This window comes from Apostichopus japonicus, chromosome 16, assembly GCF_037975245.1.
Source record: "Apostichopus japonicus isolate 1M-3 chromosome 16, ASM3797524v1, whole genome shotgun sequence".
NCBI lineage: Eukaryota > Metazoa > Echinodermata > Holothuroidea > Aspidochirotida > Stichopodidae > Apostichopus > Apostichopus japonicus.
In genome coordinates, this window is record NC_092576.1 from 35,868,346 (window position 1) to 35,889,958 (window position 21,613).

A 21,613-nucleotide genomic window follows, 5' to 3' on the forward strand; every position below is an offset into this window, starting at 1 on the left:
GTGACATTATTTGTTTATGTTTATTGACATAATAGACACACCGCTTCACCACTTCTTGTCTGGGAAGCTGATAATATGTGTTCTGTCAAATCTTACTAAATACAAGCTGGGGAAGAACAATGGCTCTTGTAGCTGATCCGACTAAACTGGTCGCTTTGATTTTGATGTATAACATGTCACACACAAATGGATCAAAACACTTTATATTCTCCATAAAAAACTTTTTTTTTTCTAAAGATACCTTCAGTGAAGCCTACAGGAGTTGTGACTAATCTAGTAGCTAACATGATGAGTCTGTAAAACACTTGTTTGTCACAATCTTAGATGTTGTGACTGACCATGATATTCTCAACTAGAACACTGCATCAACCAGTAATATTCTTTAAATGTTTAATTCGTGTGACTGATATTGTTAAAAATTGTTTTTGTAAAGTCACAAGGATTCTTGTATCAACCTATATTTATTATTTTGCATGTTGGATTCAACAACAGTTCATACATATTTCAGATAATAGACAGCTTTTTTATATCGCCGCCTCGTTAAGTGATATGACTTAATCATCTTATTTCTCGAATGTATTGCTGGTTTAATACAATAATAAAAAATGGCACTTGTAGCATCACATTATAACTGCTCCACAAGGCAGGTATATCAAGTACAACATTTTAATGTTATTTTAAGATGTAACACTACAGAAGGTGCATCCATCACACACAAAATAATGGAAAATAGAGCAACCTATGGAAATTAGCAGAATATGTATTTCATATTCAAAATAAATTTTGCTGCTCTTATTTTATTGGTAATTCCTCTGCCATTGTAGTTTTTTTTTTCTTTTTTGCATGCAGTGATGTCATGTGTGTCACAGAAGTACCGTTAATTGTCAGAGTTTCAATAACTAGACATTATTGTTTAAATCGTATACACTTTCCTGTGTTAGGTTTAACACATGTAGTCCAAAACAGACTATTTGCCATATCAAGGAGAACAATTTGCCACGGCGTTAGATATATTTGGATCCTTGTCTCTCCGGCCAGCTCCAGAGAAGCAGGGGTCTTTTAGCATCATCAGCAGAATAAAGACATGACTTGAAGCACCGTAAATTAAGACAAGCTAAACCATTTGATGTTTTTAGCATTCATCGTGAGCGTTTGTCACATATAAGCACCGAAGATATAAAAGAGAAATCCATCAGTAATTCAGAATGCATCAGTAATTCAGAATGCAGATTCATCAGTAATTCAGAATGCAGAAGGATTGCAGTTAGGAGGGTAAAGTTCAACATGTTAAGATACCCAACATGGTTTTCTTAATGAACGCATATTACCATATTTGTGCATTGTGAAAAACAAGACGATTTTATTCTTGTGTGTAAAGCTTAAGTATGTTTTTTTTTTAATTGAATAAATCATGATGAAGGCACAATGTTACAACTGGATGTTTAATGTTCAGTATTGATATCAGTTCAACCACTTGTCAGATGTGAGTGCGCCCCTGAGCCCCCGCCGAGGCTTCGCCTGGGGTCCTACCAGGGACTCTAAGGCGGGCCCTTGGCCCTCACCTGACAAAGAATTTGCGCCAAGGCACCTCTTCATTTGTATCCACGGTCAGTCATTTATGTCCCCACTTTTCAACTGAGATTGACAACACCCTTGTGTAGTAACAATGTGACACGTGTACTCTCATGAGAACTCATTTTTTTCCTGGAGTTTGTGTGATCAATTTTTCTCTAACACCTTGTTAGTCAATTGTAAATATTATCGGAGCCACTGGGTAGTATCGTGTGTGTATGGACAGACACTGCGTGGAGGTATTTTCAACTATGTTAAGGCCGGGGAAATTCCAGGTTTCTGGCCATTTTTTTTATTTGAACGACGAATTGTAGGCCTGCTACATATGGTGTGTTTTGCATATGATTCAAGACCTGTGCTGTATGCAAGTTGCCTTGTAGATATATACACTAATTTGAGAGCGTTGTTTGCTGCAGTGTTCTTCTGGCAGACAACTTAAGAAGATAATTATTTGCAGATGTGTGAATTATATTGGAACAGACACATAGATCCATTAAGAACGACGGAAATTCCCCCGCTGAAGTATTATCCACTAACTGATTGCAGACGAGGTGGCAGGGTAGGATCGGGTAAAGGACGGATGGGGCAGGGATGGGCGCGGATGGGGCGGGTGAGGAGAAGCTAGGATCAGGGTAGGGAGCTTGTTAACATGGTAGGATTTTTATCGTAAAAACTGTAACTTCTCAAAGCGTAGCGACACTCTCCACGGTTTCTAAGATAAACACATTTGAAGTTTTAATCAAAATAGGAACCAAGTAAGTGTGCATAATATACTGTTGATGGTTGCGCTCATCAACATTTATTATGTCAGGTCTTCATAAGTTGACCCCTAATAACAACCCCACATATATTTTTTAAGCAATGTCATGTTTTCTTTTATAAAGGAGACACATAAATTATCTTAAAAAAAAAGTCGTATTAGGCTAAAAGTCTTTGTTCAGTGTCCTTGAACTCTGGTTGTAAGAACAAAGGTATAGCATAACTGAAAATTAGGCAGTCACTCCCTTTACATCATTAGTGTTTATCATCCGCTAATGTTTATTAATAAATAAAACTAGTATGATAAAAAGGTTTGCAAAATGGTCAATCTTTGATGGATGTTGATGTGAGTTGCAGCTATTGTCAAGATTTATAATGCCTTTTGGATTGATTAGGACAATGTTATTTACAGGTGTACCAAGACCTTTAAGACGAAATACTCAAATTACTTATACAACAATATATACTAACTTGAATTCTGTGTGTTTTAACAGTATATATTCTTCATAATACTAATTATTCTTCTTCGATGAACAATATCTCTGAAATATATTTATAAAAATATTTGGTTTATAAAAAAATCCAACCAAACACAAACGTTTATTATGTCTGGTGATCGTAATCAGTCTGTACAAATATATATGTTAACACAAAGGAAATGACGTGATCACCATTACGTCACATTCATTTTTGGGGCATGCGCTTTGCAATCACGTTTCGGAGCAAAGACAGCTTACTTACGGTTATTATAACAGTTAGTTTCAACTGAAAGGAGGAAGTGATTGAATGCTTTGATTACTACACGTATTTTTTTTAACCGCGATAAAGGTGCGCCAAGGCACTCGTTGTGTGCTCTACGCCCACACTCTTTTAGTTTTATCCATGGTCAGTCATGTATGTCCCCCACTTATCAATTGGGATTGACGATACCTTTGTGTGGTAACAATCTGACACGCATATTCTCATGAAGGCTCAATTTTCAACTAAAATAAGTATGGAAATTCCAGGTTTCTCACCTTTTTTTGTCATTTGAACGACGCCTATTACATATGGTTATGTTTGCATATGATGACAACCTTGCGTTGTATTACCAATATTGTCCAGTTAAATCTAACAGCTTGTATGGCTCTCTAGGCATGGGTTAACCAAGTTACCCCAATCATATTATATGTCTTATTACACTAATGTTTAGTAAGTTTCTAAACCTCTGTATATCAGTCGAGTTTAACACATACCAAATACAAAAAGAATAACAATTTGCACATGTCCACAAGGGCAATAAACTTTTTTTTCAAGTTTTATAACAAGCTCAAGACAATGTAAGCAGCAGTGTACTAATATGATATGAGGTGCTTCCTCAGACAAACGTACTCTAGATTTTCAACTCAAGTTAACTAAGCCAATATCAACAAAACACGACACTAAGTTATTCCTCCGATCTTTGTTGGTTAGAGTTTCTTGTAATTTCTTTACAATGTTCTCTACATTTGCTTTTGGAATTGAGGACAGTCTCACAAACTGTGTGACTGCCCTATTGTTATTGGACATTAATATAAACATAATTTCTAGCTCAGTGTTCGACTTATCTGTGTTTCCACCTGCAAGAATACATATACAACAGTCATCGTCTAGCTTTGCGGTGACATATTTCTATAAAATACAGTCAATACGTTCTTTACACTTCTTGTCACTTCAATATGATGTGTATGTTTTACCATTATCATCATTACCAACACTATGCATTTGTCATGCATACATAGCTTAAATAACTGTGTAGGGATTACCATATTTTTCAATGTCAAAGTTGGTTTGGAATTATTTTTTTATTTTTTTCCAAGCTGATGCTCGGTTAATTTTGTTACTTTCTTCTCAATCGGCCTTACCTTCATTTCAACTTTGTATTATTTGTTCAGCCTGTACGACAAGTTTGTGCAAATCACTTTTTTGTGTTACTCATCATTGCTTAAACGAAATGACAAAACATCCACTGTATCATAGTAAGTTACGCTTATTGGACTTGACAAACCTACTACACACATTGCAAGACATAACATTCTACTATGTATCATATTTTAGCAACATGTTTTGATTTCTCCATAATTCCTGGAATTTTATACTCTTTTGAATCGGATCTTGAAGGCTTTTGATGCTTTGCTGTATATTATCCATTTATTGGGGAAAGGTTTTTCCCTTCCTCTAAAATAGACCCCAAATGTAAGTTTTAAAATTAAAGGGAACTTATTATGTTTGAATATAATTAAGCACTAAATTAATTCATCAGGTGTACCGAAGTGTAGGTAAATCAATAGAAGTAACGTGATGCATAGATACGTATTACTGCCCTTGATCTAAATACCATATTCCATGTTTCCTGAACATCTCATTTTTTCCGCACTTCTCCCTGAATGGTTCCCGTGTACAATATACCTTGTTAGCGTGGTATGTGTGCCAAGTATCATTGAAATACTGTTACTCTAGCGGAAATGATTCATATCCTGAATAATCAACTTTAACCTTCAGTTCCGGTGATCTCAATAACATAGCACAGCAACAGCGTTCTGATCGGTATAAACTTTTTCGAAGTAGGCTAATACTTACATCAACCGTAGCACTAACTCGATGATACGCGGGATCGACTTCAAGTAGAAGAAACACGGACAGGGGATATTTGGTGCTCCACCTTGCGCTTTCCAAATATCAAAATGTTGATAATTCTTAAATATTAAAGGTAATGGGTCTTTCATCCACACGGTATCGACATCCAATAGAAGAACATCGCACCCGTTTCTCAGTAAGTTTTAAATGCAGACGGTTCTCTTCCGTATGATTTGTTGATATGTCGGTATGTCTCTCCCGAGTCTTCCCTTTGTGAGCCAGTCGGAGGACGAATTAACCTCCTTTTAGTGGTGATATTTGTGTTTGACAGCTATTTACAGTTTTCCCCACTGTTTATGTTATCCTCAGGAATTATGTTTACAAAGCAAGATTTCGCTCACTATCATTTTCCATAATCTATTAAATAAAGTCTTGTTACCAGGCAATTTGTTTCCCGTTTTGCAAATTTTAAACACTGTTTACACCAAGTCATGCACCACGCTTTAAATAGCTGTAAATACATTACGCATATTCATTAAGAAGCTGTTCATTGTGAACTATTAATTAAGATGTTTGATGGTGTGTGTATGTATGTTGTAAATAATCTGCTATATGAAAGGGCAACATTGCTATACCCTGCAAATTCTTACCAACAGGCTGCTAACCTGATGTAAAATACGTGTGTTGTGCACGAACTGATTTACAAATTTTCATAAAATAATTAATTAACTAATATGTCAAACGAACTATGCATTGCCAAGTAAAATGTTATAACAATAACCAAACAAGGACTACTTACTGACAGTGATCACAAGAAGAAAGTAAAAGAGCGTAAAAGGAAAACGAAGTGTTTTTCTCACAAAACCGATGACATGCGGCAGAATTTATTTACATAATTGATTAAGTTTGTGAATAATATAAAAGTAGTATTTATAGGAGCAGTAAATATACAGAAATATCAAATATAACTGATATTACTAAATCAGCAAAATGTACTCAATTTTGTATGAAAGATGTCTTTAATAATGACAGCGAACATTTGTTTGTCTATATTTACAGATGAGACCTCTGTTTCCACTCGTATGATATATTGGTCTAACGTATAAGAGTTGGAAGATTAAGGAAAGGATTTCTAAGTTGCAGATAAACCAACGCGTCCACTGGTCGAATGGGAAATAAAACATTTCTCCAACGTGCAATTGTACCCATCGGTAACTTGTAAAATTGTAAAACATGATCCAGACGCCATTGTTTAAGTTAAGTGGAATGAAAACGTGCATGAAATGTGTTTGTTTGTACACTGCATTTCATTTGATATGAAATAGTTTTAAATTATCCTTTACAAAAGCTTGCCAAGTAGACACGATATTCGCAAAGCAAATATTTAGGTTGTTATGTGTATGTTGGCTATGAAGAACGTTTGATAATTAACATTGTTTAATAATAGAAAGTTGCTATATAAATGTACGTTATGTGACGCAATTGATTTTCTTATTAAGATAATCATGCCATTGGCGGATGTATTTTAAACTTATACTATGTGCAATTATATTGTCTAAGCAAACAGTTTATCATAATATATGTACATACAATACATTATAGAGAGACCGTTTATAGAATATAATTACAATTGTTAATTCCCTCCACAACGCACAAAGCTCTGGTAGCAACGTACTGACTTCCAGACTACATTTATATATATATATATATATATATATATATATATATATATATATATATATATATATATATATATATATGTGTGTGTGTGTGTGTGCGTGCGTGTGTGTGTGTGTGGGTGGGTGTGTGAGTGTGTGTGTGTATCCATCTCCCTAGTAGATACACACAAGTTGGAATTCACCGTACAATATAAGCTGTAATACGATGTGGAATTTGGTGTTCGATGTCATTTTATGCCCTGGTGGTCTTGATAAGGTTCTAGGTGGATCGGGTATTACATATTTCTCGGAAACATTTGAGGAGCTTTAAGGCAAGGTGAAAAGATTTTTTGAAACTTTATTTAAACAAAAACGTTTCTATTTGAGAAATTGTAAATGCCTCATCATCATCATAAAATCATCATCGTATACGTTATAATTTCATTGCTGTATGTTATAACATCATTATCATATGTAACGAAGTCATATGCTTAGTCCTTTTGGTACTTATGTCCAGAACATCAACACGTCAGGCAATTAACGTTGATGGAGGTAAAATATGGAAATCTTGAAACTATTTGTATTGCTACATCTTATGTCTAAAGCTACATGGTGTTCATCTACGAAAGAGAAAGTGTGTATACTGTCACGTGTTTTTTGGTAACTTAACACTGAGTGTTCGAGCTCAAAATCTCTTGAATATTGGTAAATAGCTGTATCACGGTGAAAACCGTTACTGTTGTTTTCCCATCCAACAACCCATTGTTGAGGAACCTTTCGTGAAGTGACAAAAGCTGGTCTCCACCCTCTTTGTGTAGTTGGTCCTTTGATGGTTCGCGTAACGTGTGACTGAATTGTCTGAAAGTATTTTACACTTTCTCCATCAATAATTGCCATACTTCCGGACTCACTAACGTGGAAATGCATTAGTCCACTGCATTTAATGGCATCTCTCAGCTTAATTTCCCACTCTTCTTCCGAATGTGTTGCTTTAGAGAAGTCAAATCTTTTAATTGTTATTCCGTCATGAAGTAATACATAACATCCTATTTTGTTTTCATCCCAAGATATTGCTTGGATTTTATGCAACAATCTGTTATGTAGGAATTTGTTCTGGACATTTGTCTTGCTATGCTCTATATCAAACGTTACTTTGTGAACTGTCTTTGGGTCATTTATCAAAATGCTTCTCCCATCAGCACCTAGCACATGTGACATAAGTCTGAAACTTTTGTTAGTTGACACACTGGGTAGAAACCACCTTTTTGTGTTATTGAGAATTTCAAACGTTAAGTTATTGTCGTCGCTGCACGCTTTTTTTATAACAATACACATATCCAAAGATATCCATACATGTCCTACATAACTACTGTAGCCCCATTGGGGATCAGTAAATTCTTGCAGTTCAATAGCATTTACTCTGCTTACTTGTTTATGAGCAACAACTTTTTCGTCTGCAATGACATGTCCTTTATCAACATTCCCAAAGTCGATATCAGTAGGCTTCCTTGAAATGAAAGAAACACCAATTTTGTCACGGAAAGTTTCATTTTGAAGTTTTTTAATGTCGTGTCTTAGTTTCTCTTTCTTTGCAACCAATCCCCGTATCACTCCTTTTCTCCTTAAATCTTCTTTTGTGAAATCTGCCATTAATGATTCGCTGATACCTTTAACGTAATCACTAAACAATGACAGATCTGTGGTTTTTAATTCTATTTCCTTCACTTTCTCGAGTGTAACCAATTTTCCAACATCAACTTTTTTACATAGATCTTTCGCTTTCTTCTCTAAGAGATCATGAACCATTGTTTTGGCTTCACCGATAGATTGTTTAATTTCATTAGCTTGGGCTTCGTATCGTCCCTTTGCCTCTTGGGCAGCCTTAGACAGGTCTTTAAGCTGGGCTCCTAACTTACTGACCTCTTCCAAAATGGGTTGCAAGTCATTGATACCTCTCTGCAATGCTTCAGAATGTTTAACTATATCGTGGCTGCCATCATGGGAACTTTCCACACAACCATGACAGAGCGCTTCAAGACAGGTGTCACAAAAATGTGTTATTGTGTTGTCGTGCAGGGAGCATCTTCCCGAATCTTTTTCCTCGGTTCTTTTCTCATTTGACAACAGCGGAATTGTTAAAGATCGCTTGGGCACTGCACCACACTGTACGAAAGATTGTAAACCGTAATTAGTCGGGAAGTCGTCTGCAAGGCCAGAGGTTGGCTGCTGGATTTCTCTTTTACAAATTGGACAGGCGAAAGTTTGCATTTTCATTAATTCCTTCAAGCAAGGTTCGAGACAAAAGCTGTGTCCGCAGTTCAATATTTTGGGGATTTTAATTTCCTCACAGCAGACTGCGCATAAAGCCATATCAGAGAGTCCACCGGTGTTTTCCATATTTGCAGTGGATACCGATTGATAGACTCTACTTCTACAATATTTGGACCACCTAAGTTGCAAAGTAAAGCACAGTTATTATCGTAAATTTTCCAAGGCTGATGCAGAAGTGGGTCAATGCAATGAGTAGGTTACTGAAGCGAGTAACGTATGATTGCATTTGTAACGACAACACAAAGATACCTGGAAGTAAGAAAGATATGATGAAATAATAAACATACTCCAAATATTAATACCATTGTTAAATAGTCTGTTTCCAGTTTTTGTTTAAAAGTTACAACACAGGGTTGCTTTGACAGAAATTACTAGAAGCCACTGGTGATCATGAGAACATTAATCGGTATGCTAAATCAAGTTACATTCAAGGACATTTGTCATCAAATTATTATTTCTTGGAAACTTTTATTTGAGCTTACATACCAATAGCATTCCTTTTAGTTAACAGAAGGGAGGATGGAGTGTACAAATTATGTAAATACATGCCATATATTAATAATGTTTGGAGATCACGTGTACAAGGATTTTTCAAAATATTACGTATGGTGACCTCAAATGAGATTTAACCTTCGCAAAGAGAGTATGTTTTTCTTCCTATCATGTTACATCCACATGCAAGTATGCTACCTGCCCAAGGTTCCTTCCTATATAAAGTGTGTTACAAGGTTGTATAATTTTGACATCGGATGACATTTGACCTCTAAGATGACCTATTAACTCTACCAAAAAACATCAAGCTTCTGCAATCAATATGATACATCCGTATGCAAAGTATGAGAACACCCCAAGTTGCCCTTCTGGAAACATCGTGTTTACAAAGAAGGCGTCGCAAACACAACTGCGCACACAAACGCCATTTCAGTCCTTGAAGAACATTTAATAGCATGGTAATTACGTTTCAGTAATATTTATAGTTCTAACTTAAAAATAACAAGAACTGCGAAGGCATTCGTGACTGGGCGTGGCTCATCAGTAAAAAATAAGTGGACTAGTTTGTCACACACTTCAAGTAGTAAGTTCCACAAGAACAAGCAAGTACTTGGGCATGACCCAATCTAAGGTTCCCGAGTACTACCTCGGATATTCCTCGGAAGTATTAAGGTATGCTTTTATACAAACTGAACGATAGCGTTATCTTAATTATGTCACTTGAAGTTGATGAGTTTCTACATATGTTCAAGACAATGAGTAAAGTAAGAAGGAGACCTGGATAAATAACTTGAAATTCCATATGCAGTTCATTCGGGAAATTAATTGTCAGCTGAGGTCAAGGTAAAAAACGCGTTAAAATTTAGTTACCCGGTCTGTGGCGTAATTACCATGCAATGTTGCAAATCCTATCCAAAAGCTTTTGGAATATAGCGTGTGTGCTTTTAGTGGGGGGGGGGAGGTGGGCAGGGGGGTGAACGCTTTGAAAGGTGATATAATACATGTTGAATCTTGCATTATGATGGCCAATATTTGTCTCTCTGGCTTAGCCTCTCGTGATGCCCTTAAAGAACAACTTTTTGCAGCATCTTAATCCAAAAATAAATCAAAGGCGGCATACTATCCCATCCTCAGACAAAGTCGTGATCCTCAGAGTGTTTTATAACAGTCACGAAAACCTTCAACGCAACACCCTTGTAACCCCACTGACAATCTGTGACTACTCTCATAACCGCCCAGTCTTATCCCGGTGTTCATATTGTGTATATTGTTTTTCCATAACGCCACAGTACATTTTAAATAGTATCAGTAGTATCAGTAGTATCTGTATGGTACCGTTTGTGTATGTAAAGACACTGCGTGGGTATATTTCCATTCTTCCGTCACTCCCTTGAATGGCGCCATCAACCACACTATATTAATTGCCGGAGAAATTCCGGGTACCGCACCCTTTTCATACGAAGGACGAACAGTACGACATACGTTGTGTGCATATGATCTGTAACCTGTGCTGTATGAACGACGCTGTATGCTACATAGTAAACACACACGCCCAGCTACCGCCGCTGAAGTCGAAATCGCTGAAATGCTATATGTTACTTTTAGTAAAAAAACATAAGAAATGGATGTTTGAAAATTTGTGAATGACGTGGGATGGGGTTATGGGCAAGGAAGGAACTTTTAATAGGTTAGGATGTTTGTTTTTTTATATTTTAGTATGACGCATGACACTTCAAACATTGCATTTCCTCAGAATTTTCGTCGATTTCGTATGGCCTAGCCTACATGTGTCATGTGTGAAGAAAATAAGAACACTGTTATATAATATGATGTCTTACAATGACAGTGTAGAACATTGGCGCAGATCAGTCTTGGATAATGGTGGGGACGCATGTCTGTTCTCTTATACTATCTAAGCGGAGCGCGACGATGGGTTCGCGCGTAACAAATATAACTCCCAGATCGACGGAAATAACACTTCTCTGACCCAATGATGCTCCCTCCTTAAGTAAATTTAGATATCGTTGCTTAGAAATTTAGTTTGGGGAAATACAAGGGCGTCTGCAGAAAAAATATAAAGGGACAAATAATCCAAGAAGAGTTTTGTTTACGATGGGTCTCCCAGAACAAGTATAGACTGCCGCAAATGCGATTTCCGTCCTTATATTAAAAACTTCAGATATAAAATTAAATGAGAACTGCTGCATGTCATTTGCACAATGCTGGATCAAACTGCACCAAAGTGCAATATAGGGGAAATATAATGCAGCGTTTGGTTAAGACAAATTGGTGGGGACACGGTATATAACGTCCCCACCAAACATTGGTGGGGACGCGTCCCGCTGTCTCTACCAATTTTTGGAAGTCGGAACTAATAACGTAAAACTTTGCACTACACGTAATGCTTAAGAAAATACTTACCTTCAAGTATGGCTGTGTACGTAGTAAATGCTTTATAATATTACGGGCTGGTTATTCTCCCTGGTAATTCCCCTTTGCTGTAAAATGTCTCTGAAAATCGTAGGTTTATTTGCCTTTATCAACAAAACGAAGTCCCAGGATTTAGGAACGTCTTTCTGATCTTGTGATATTACACAATGTGTACATATATATATATATATATATATATATATATATATATATATATATATATATATATATATATATATATGCTTGCCAAAAGATGCTTGGCAAACAGACCACTGAAAATTTAACACCTTGTTCATGGCATATAAGGTGTGAATGGACATACACTTGCCCATTCAAGCGAGGATTACAATTGAGCAAAGTACTGTATCTCGAAAACCCGTCGTTGTTAGAGTTCAACACTGTAGCCACGGGGTATATTGAGTGGGTCACGGCAGGGAGTTGTTCATAATGACTCCCTAATCAGAGGCCCGGCTTAACTGTTGTGAACTAGAACAACTGTATTTGCATACACCTACGTGTCTTTGTGGTGTGTGGTGTGGAGAAGTTCTTTGTTACCGCAACTCTTTTGAAGATATTTCAGTCACGATCGTGAGGAAGCCAGTTCTGCGTTTGGTCCTTTTACGTAAACCGAAGCTAGGCTACATTTATAAACAGTATTCTAGCTACTAGCTAGCATGCGCCTGTAATATAAACGAAGAAATTGAGACTAAAACCATCAGAGATTACCCGATTGTCAATCACGACTCACGTCTGTTCCGGACGTGACAGAGAATACACAGAGTCATTGATTGGTTAAAATTGAACATGTCAACGTTACTGTATCCTCACCTAGCTAGTGAAATTTTACGAACATACGGTAGATTACGAAGGCACGATTAATCTAACGAATACAATGTTCGTCTACCATTGCACAAATGTAACATCCCCTGGTGTGTTAAAAACTGCTTGGTCGATTTCCTGGCCCTGGTTAATCAACATTCAAATCTTACTATACGCCATATACGTACGGAGCAGCTGACTTTGGAAACTAACAATGACCGTGTAGTATAAATATAGTGACATGTCATTACGGGCTAGCTGTTCTTTCCCGAGATCACCAATTAACACCAAGTCGTTGCAACTTTTTCTGCAAGATGAATTTAGGTGAAATGCGTTCAAATGTTACCTGTCTTGTTTAATTGGAGAATAATGAACCAAAATACAGAATTTTACGTATTTTTTGAAGAAGTATGCTTCACAATGAGATATATTTTCTGTACGGGCACATACTTAACTGTTCGTTGCCACGGCTCTTTGCAAATCTGGGTCTGTATATTTGTCCTGCTAAGCCAACCTGTGAATTTAAGATCGCTACGAAGAGTGTATGTTCAGCTGGCATTCCCCAGCCAGCCATGTAGACGATGGAGCGGGCTAGTAATTATAATAGTGTAGCGCGCATGCACACTACAATAACTATGAGGAGAATGTTGTTAGCAACACAACAATACCATGTGAAGCCAGATGATTCTGATACTGAAGGACGAACGAAGTTTTACGTCGCAAGTTATGTTAAATATTGAGGAATTAAACATCCTACTTTGTTTATTTCATATAGGTACAAGGCGACATATTCAAAACTACTAAGTCCTTTTCTTAGGTCAGGCATTTTCGCAACTTTCGATAGAATATAGAAGATGTATTAATTTTAGGGTTTCACGTAATAGTGTGATCATTTGCAGCCATGGTTGAATGGTTACACTCGCTATATGTCATATTGTTTATTCTACTTAAAATTTTAGCAATAAAAAAGTATGGAATTTACAACTATTAACAACTTGCTAAGTCGGAATCACCGACTCTTAGTTTAGACCAATTATTTGAGATTTTCACTGTTATTTATTTTCTTTGCTGAGGAGTTGGGTGACGAACAGGGTAAATGCATCGGTATATGGGGTAGGGGAGGGTTGACTGGATAACATGTAATGGCATCAGTCATCCATACAGTCTGAACAATAACAAAGATTGAAAGTCATTGCCAACACGGTGTTTATAGTCTACACCAATTCAGTCGTCCGCAATAAATTTCTACAAAATATACATATATAGATATATGTATATGTATTTATATGTTTAATAGAAATCGTAGTGAGTTGGAAACATCCATAACAGTAAAGAACTTCCAACCTCTACCGGGATTCGAACCCCGGCCTCCCGCTTTATATGCGGACACCCTAACCACTAGGCTATGGACGCTGATTGTATGTCCAGAGGTTCGAAACCGGTAAGGAAAGTCGTAATTCCACTGTAGGTGAATTCGTAATGACGTCATTACGCTGTTATATCCCCTCCACCAATGAGAGCAATTATCTAGCAATTTGATTACGTCATTAATGACGTGACGGAGAAATGTAATAAAATATTAGCTAATTCTTTGAATTATAAAGCAGACGGTCCATACCTAAGAGCTTTATAAACTATTGCTCAAAAATTGAATATTGACAAATAAATTTCTTAAGGAATTTTGCAAATCGATGTTTTTACATGCAAATATACTGTTCTTGATAAAATGCGTCTTTTCAAATAAAAATGAGTTTTTGGTAGGGATTTAATTTCGTTCTTTAATCTTCTTCTTTTCTGGTAATGTAAGCTACGATTGACTAACAAACTAACAAATTAAAAATGATACAAATGATTTAAAGTCACTGTATGGATATCTTCATTTCGATTGATGCTTTGCTGTATATGATCCCTTTCTTCTTTTTAATTTTTGATAGGTTACTCCCATCCTTTAAAATTAAAAGGAATCAATTATGGTTCAATGAAGAATTAAGCACCAAATTAATGAATCATGAGCACCGGTGTGTCGGTAAATTAGTAGTTGTCACGTGATGCATAAACACGTATTACTGCCCACGATCTAAATACCATATCCCATGTTTCCTGAACATCGCAATCTTTTCCTCACCTCTGCCTAAATGGTTCCCGTGTACTATATAAACCTTGTTAGCGTGGTCTGTATGCCAAGTATCATTGAAATACTGTGACCCCAGCGGAAATAATTCATATCCTAAATAATCAACTTTAACCTTCACTTCCGGTGATCTCAATAACATAGCAAGAGCGTTCTGGTCGGTATACACTTTCTCGGAGTAGGCTAACACTTGAATCCACCGTAGCACCAACTCGATGACACGCGGGATCGACTTCAAGTAGAAGAAACACGGACAGGGAAAATTTGGTTCTCGACCTTGCGCTATCCAAATGTCAAAATGTTGATAATTCTTAAATATTAAAGGTAATGGGTCTTTTATCCACACGGTATCGACATCCGATAGTAGAACATCGCGCCCGTTTTTCAGTAAGGTATAAATGTACACGGTTCTCTTCCGTATGATCTGTTGATATGTCGGTATGTTCCTCCCTAGTCTTCCCGGTGTGATCAAGTCGGAGGACAAAATAACCCTAAATTCAGAATTGGAACGTCTTGCAAAATACGAGAACGTTTCATTGTCTTCTGACATTAGCGTGATGTTATAACGGACTCTGAGTCGTCGCAGACTCTCTAACCAATTATCCATTATTGACGCGAAATTCGAGTTGGTCGTAGTTAGGATGACGAAAGTTGGTGGCGTAAGACCAGTTCTTTTAACCACAGGTAAAGCAAACGATCTTTCTATATTTTGATCTAACATCTTCTTTAGCGAATTGATACTGATCGAATTCTGTTTCAATTTGGCAAGAGTTGTGGGAAAGTTAACTGAACATTCTGGTCCTGGACAGGATCGTTTTACTTCCGGTCTGACTTGGAGTAATTCTGACGGCCGCAAAAGAAAAATCAAAAAGAAAACAATGAAATAGGAAGGGAATACTGTATTCGAGGAGTTACTTTTAACATGGAGGTTGTGTTTATTTTTCATAACTGTCAATTTTGGAGTCAAGAGCGTTCATATGAAAGAGGATGGTCCTGAGGGAACAGTGAAAATTAAACTTGTCCAAGTTTCACATCAACGATTTCCTATTGATGTACAGACGTTAGGGGCCTGCGTTGAACATTGGATAACATCCACATCCGCAATCATGTGGGGAAAAATACGCATCGCATCGCAGTAAACTCTACATAATTCGATTGGTACGCAATACCGGCCACACGTTATATCTGCGCGCTATGCGCGGGCCGCAACACTTTATGAGGATCCTGTGAAATTGGAATATGGCATAATTCGGGGTATATTACCAAAGATCACAGAAAGAGTTTAAAGTAGCTGCTCAGTTGAAATATCCTAACAATATAAGCAGGAAAAAGCTAAGGATATTCAGGTTTTGCGCCAAGCCTCTAGATAAAGTCCACAAAGTGAAAAAAGCCGCAAGGCTTCGATGACCGCATTAATTGAGTTAGATATATTTTCATCGACCACAAAACAAACTCGATCGAAGGCCCGGTGGACCGTGGACCTTTGGCCATTTCTATACTCGGAACTTATACCGTTACTGTTTAAATGTTTTCAGGCCAAGATATAGTAGATGATTATGCTACTCATGCAGTATTCGAAAGGTACTACCCCTATATCTCCTCCGTCATACTTATTCTCTAAAGTGAAGACGATACTGTCGGAAAACTACGCAAAACGTACAAGGCAAGTTGTGAACACAATGAGTCCTTTATAGCAGCATTTTGCGTCCTTTTCTATGATTTTCCTCAACCTCACTGATTCCACTTTGCCATAACGACATACATAACTAGCTAATCTATTTATATTTTACTTCAAATGGTGGGATAAAAGTCGAAAAATTTGCAACTTTCAACTTTGTTGTTCTCCAAGATATTTTCCGTTGGGAACCCAATAAACCTCGCCCATTATATGAATATTTAAACACTACGAACGTCATTGACAGATACGTAATATAACACCACGCTTGATTTGTGTACAGTCTATATGGCAGTTGTACCAGGGAGTTGCATAACAACTCCCTGGTACAACCAACGCGAAGTCTTGAATCTATTTTTAGCAACGGCTCATAACTAAACCTGCATCTCTGATTGGTTGAATTCAAACTAGTGGGTTTGGCGGAATTGTATGCGATTAATTTTAACTGTGAAATTTGTCGAGGACACTCTTCTCATTTATCGACATAAATCGTTAATTACTCGCTAATTAACGCTCTTGGCAGGGTGAAACTTGGATGGTATCTTAGATTGCTGTTTTATGATTGATACATGTAAAAAAATCGATGCACATGTTAAAAAAGTGGAAAAAAGCGACCCAACGCAAAATGCTGCTTTAATAGAGAAGCAGTACAATACCTCCATCCCTACCCAGCTCTTGACGAACCGACCCAAGTCCACCCCACCACACGGTAACACCCCGCTCACTTGAGCATTGTCCCATTCATAGGAACGGGTATGGCTTTCCATCGAAGTTAATTTTAGAGACCGTTAACTGCCGCTGATTGTATATATGTATATATATATATATATATATATATATATATATATATATATATCGTAATAAACACACACAAGTAGAGGGTGCAATACCTATTTTACAACTATAAAACAGTGATCCCAATTCGGAGAGTACCAAGAATACACGTCACAATTTTCACTTAATGAAGATTGAATGCATCTGACACCATCATTCATTACCTTTATCCTCTTTTAAGATGTCTACCCGTTTGTCTCCAGGTGTCGGTTTCGTTCTAATGACGTAGGTAGAAGCAATTATAGCAACCAGCAAAAGTGCTTGAAGAAATGCAAGGTAAAAGATAAGTCTGGTTGTGGCCGCCACAGTCATGATTGCCTGTAAAAGAAACATTTATACATTGCAAGTAATAATCAAATATAGTAAAAGGAACGTTCCATCGAATTGTGTTAACGTGCTTTACTTTCGTGAACAAGAATATAAATATTTTAATCAACCAGTTAAATTGTTAGCCGGATGAGGAAGGGAAAGGGACATGGGAGGTGAGCAAAGATGGAGAGGGAGAGGGGACAAGAGGAGGGGAGAACGAAAAGATTTTGAGAGGGTCGAGAAGAAGGATATTAGTCGACGGAAGCTGTGGAGAGGATCGTTTATGCATTTCTCAATCTATTTCTACACATGGTAACATTCTGTCATTGTCTTTCGAGTACTGATCCAGATTATAGCCGACGTTATCCTTTAGAGGTGAACAGATTGCTGCACTCACAGAGAAGATGGAAGGGGAAGATGGGGAACGAAGAGAGGAGAGCGGGGAGGGAAGGGAATCGGAGGGGAAGGGGAGGGGAGTGAGTCGGAGAAGAAGACAGGAAATAGATAGTCGGCGAGGGGATCTTGGTGATTGAATCGCATCTATGCAGTTATCCCTACATTAGTTCACGTGATAACATATCTTAACATGATATTGCCTTGCGATTTCTCATCCACAATATACTTCCACGGTTTCTGCCGCACTTATTGGGCACAACGCTTTGTGTGGCTTTCGTATTAGCTATAAATCACTAATTGAAGGCTAAAATGAGTGGACATGTGCACATTTTAAGGATTTATTAGTATGTTAAGGGCTTAAATTTTGATATCATGTACAACATACATGATATACAAAATTGATATAAAGCGTGTTACTTCCCTCATATTTTATTTTCTATTTTATTTGGGTCACCAAATTATCAGAACATCCTAAAGTGACGATGCCGATGGAATAGTTATTATTTCACTATGGCCGGCAAGAATAAGTTATAGGCCATATTTTGGCCTAAAGTTACACTTTACCGGCTATCAATACATTTACGCTAAGCCTTCTGCTATCTCAACAAAAAAGTAAATTTGTGTAGTCTTACACACTAAAAAAAAGAATAATCTTAGGTTAAGTGTTGTACGGTATGTCATAGAAATTATATAAAATTTACCCATTTTTGGGAATTTAAGTCACGTGTGTATCCATAACTCACGGTCCACAATAGAAGTTGACAATGATGTCATGATAACAGTAATTTCGTTTTGTTGTTGTGGTTTGTTATGACGTTTTTTTTTTTTTTTTAAACTATCGGCAAACGGTAAACATCGGCTAACGGTAAACGTGCCCGTCTGTCTTCTACTACTGCAGTCTATAGACTAATTCCCTGCATGTTAGATAAAACTACCAAATTATAGTTATGCCTCCCGACGTTGTATTTTAACGATTGTATGTAGGCCTACAGCTACAGAACTGTCCGTACAAACTAATACGAAGCAAATTAACATTTGCGATAGGCTATTAGTAACTGTAGGCTATGATTCATACAGCCAAATTGTTATGCTTAACTGCAAGTTTCAGGACGCAAATAGTTTTCCCTTCCATAAGTCGACGCGCCCCTTCCCCACCTCCCCAACCCGACTGCGAAAGCTGCATATATTAAAGCCCACTAATCGAGTACTTACGTACACCTACAATTACTCGAGTAAGCTTGATATACAATGAGCCACAGTTCATTTAGTTTCGTCTCCAGTACAGTTTCCAAACACACATGTTCAACAATGATACATATATACCTGTGGAAACTTACATAAGTTTGTGTAGAGCCTCGGTCTGATTTTAAAAATCATTCGTTGGTGTCTATGGTGATGCACGTGACACAAATCATTAAGTCTTTTCGTCTTAATAAAACGCCTATTTCTCCGCGCTGAACTGAATACAGGTACCGCGACTATTTGTTGTTCGTCCAACTTGCACAGTAATACATGAACGAGATATGTATATAACTAACTCCAGTAGCCTAACAAGTGTTATCAACTGTTCACTTCCAATGTGTTGTCCTACATGCACACGTTGAACTTGTCCATAGTACGAACTCCTACCCGTTGTCTCAATTAAGAGATCGATCAGTTTTTGAACAGGCCAATGATTTCTTTGCGATTATCCAATATTCAATCCAACAAAATACCAAAACAGAGAAAGGAAATTAAAATTCACTGCTCATTGACAAGATGTCATCATAGCGTTACAAAGTTACAAAATGCTATCTGTCGTCTGCATACTTAGTATCAATAGGTTACTAGGCACCGATTATCGATCGGGCTACTTCACTATAAGACGTCCAAGTCTTTGCTCTACGCTGTTGAAGGTTCTGCTAATAATATAGACAGTGACTCGTTTTCCTGTGTGGTGGTGTATTACACAATATTTACTTTTCCAACCTTGTAGCTAAGTATTTACTTTCATTTGCATATTAACATAGAGCTGGTAAACAAATGACAGAAGAAAAGAAAAGAGGAGATTGCTTGTTGACTGAGTCCACTTTATGACCGCTTTCCCGCATTGTCAGTTTAAGATATACAGTCAGTCACTAGACAACATGCAAGGATTTAAGCATGTGGTAAGTTATTGACAACCGTATACGGCTAGTGAAAGTGGTGCGTGTACCCACCCGATACTCATGGCTTGTATAGTCACTATATACTAGCCATGGGTATCGTCTACCTTGCTCTACGGAGAGCCAAACGTTCCGTAAATGTCGAAAAGAAAGTTAAGTGTCAAAGTTAAAAGAAAAGAAAAAAAAAAAAAAAAATATATATATATATATATATATATATATATATATATATATATATATATATATATATATATATATATATATATATATATAAATATCCAACTTGATATAAACATGTTACAATTCCATTATGAACATGTCGAAACAAAATACAATATGTCATTACGTCCATCAACATGTCAAATTCAACATAACCTTACATATTGATATGGAATTGTAACATGTTTATATCAGATTGGACAAATATTAATTAACTTTGGCGCTTCACTTTCATTTTCGACATGTATGGAACGTTTGGCCCTGCGTACCTCTCTACTCGCAGAGATATGAGTTGGCCCTGCCATATGAAGCCTATGTAAAATAGCTGGTGGAATTTGGGAGGGGGAGGGAAGAGGGAGGGGGATGGGGGAACAACTTATCTAGGGAAGGTGTTATCACATGCGAGTGTCACATGTGAGGTAGCAAAACGTAAAAAGTTACTCTTAACATCCTAACACCGAAGTAAATCATGCACTGTGTATTTCGTACCTGAATTCCACTGAGACCACTTTTAGACTGAAACAAACATTACAAGAAGAAAATAAAAAGAGAAAGAGTGAAATAAAGAAATAGAAGCCAAACGAAAACAGACAACATGTCATTTACAAAGAAGAGAACTTTTAAATATTAGTCGTAGGGGGAGGGAGGGGGTGAACAAGATGATTTATGAAAACAGATGAGAGATAATTCATGAAACTTATCGACACCTTTTTAAAGGAATTGTCTGGTGCAAGATTTTGATACATTGTCCTTGTAGTAATTATTTTTCTCTTTCTAACCATGTAAAAATTGTCCCCATTCGACGTTTTCTTCTTGTAGAAATCTGGTTTTCAAATTCACCAGTTTCTCACCAAAAGTACCGTTTGTTCGAACGCTTCAATATGGTGATTGACGTAGTGCTTGCAGATAGGCAAAACAGGCGACTTGAAGTTAGCACTCCCAATTCCGCAGCAAATAAACTCACGTGTAAGCACATTGGATTGCCTCATATATATAACGTACATACTCGCGAACGTATATACTACGATGCTCAGTTGGTGTACTTGTATAGCGTTACACATAGTACACTCACACTCAAACCATAGTTCATTAACTGTTCTTCGAAATCGCTGAAATAAACTTCACGGATCAAATTAATAGTAAAAGGAAACTTGTAAAGTATTCGTTAAACCGAAAGATGAAACTTGGCGGAATCGATGTCATCGCAGAACTGTCCAAATGTAAACGTTATAGGAGCCTTTACACGCGA

The 21,613-nt window shown here is 37.1% G+C and overlaps 2 protein-coding genes across 4 annotated transcripts in view; both read right to left on the reverse strand.

Moving 5' to 3' along the window:
- The window catches only part of LOC139982591 (uncharacterized), a 28,140-nt gene extending 16,092 nt beyond the window's left edge, over window positions 1-12,048 (reverse strand). Inside the window, exons 1-2 of one of the 2 annotated variants that reach the window (XM_071995516.1) lie at window positions 11,829-12,048; window positions 7,121-9,164 (exon numbers count right to left, since the gene is read on the reverse strand). In XM_071995516.1, the coding sequence (XP_071851617.1) occupies window positions 7,122-8,981 (1,860 nt within the window). In that variant the 5' untranslated portion in view covers window positions 8,982-9,164; window positions 11,829-12,048 and the 3' untranslated portion in view covers window position 7,121. Of the gene's footprint in view, window positions 1-7,120; window positions 9,165-11,828 lie in introns of those variants that run through there. The other variant, XM_071995515.1, reaches the window with a different exon arrangement.
- Window positions 12,049-13,864: 1,816 nt separating this feature from the next.
- Window positions 13,865-20,122, reverse strand: LOC139982594 (uncharacterized). 2 transcript variants are annotated; one of them, XM_071995520.1, is made up of 3 exons: window positions 19,339-20,122; window positions 17,461-17,614; window positions 13,865-15,630 (listed from the first exon to the last, which is right to left on the reverse strand). In XM_071995520.1, the coding sequence occupies exons 2-3, from the start codon at window positions 17,606-17,608 to the stop codon at window positions 14,720-14,722; spliced, it is 1,059 nt and encodes a 352-aa protein (XP_071851621.1). In that variant the 5' UTR covers window positions 17,609-17,614; window positions 19,339-20,122; the 3' UTR covers window positions 13,865-14,719. The 2 variants fall into 2 exon arrangements, with proteins under 2 accessions (XP_071851621.1, XP_071851620.1); XM_071995519.1 differs by lacking the exon at window positions 19,339-20,122 and having other exon boundaries at window positions 17,461-17,761.
- Window positions 20,123-21,613: the final 1,491 nt, after the last annotated feature.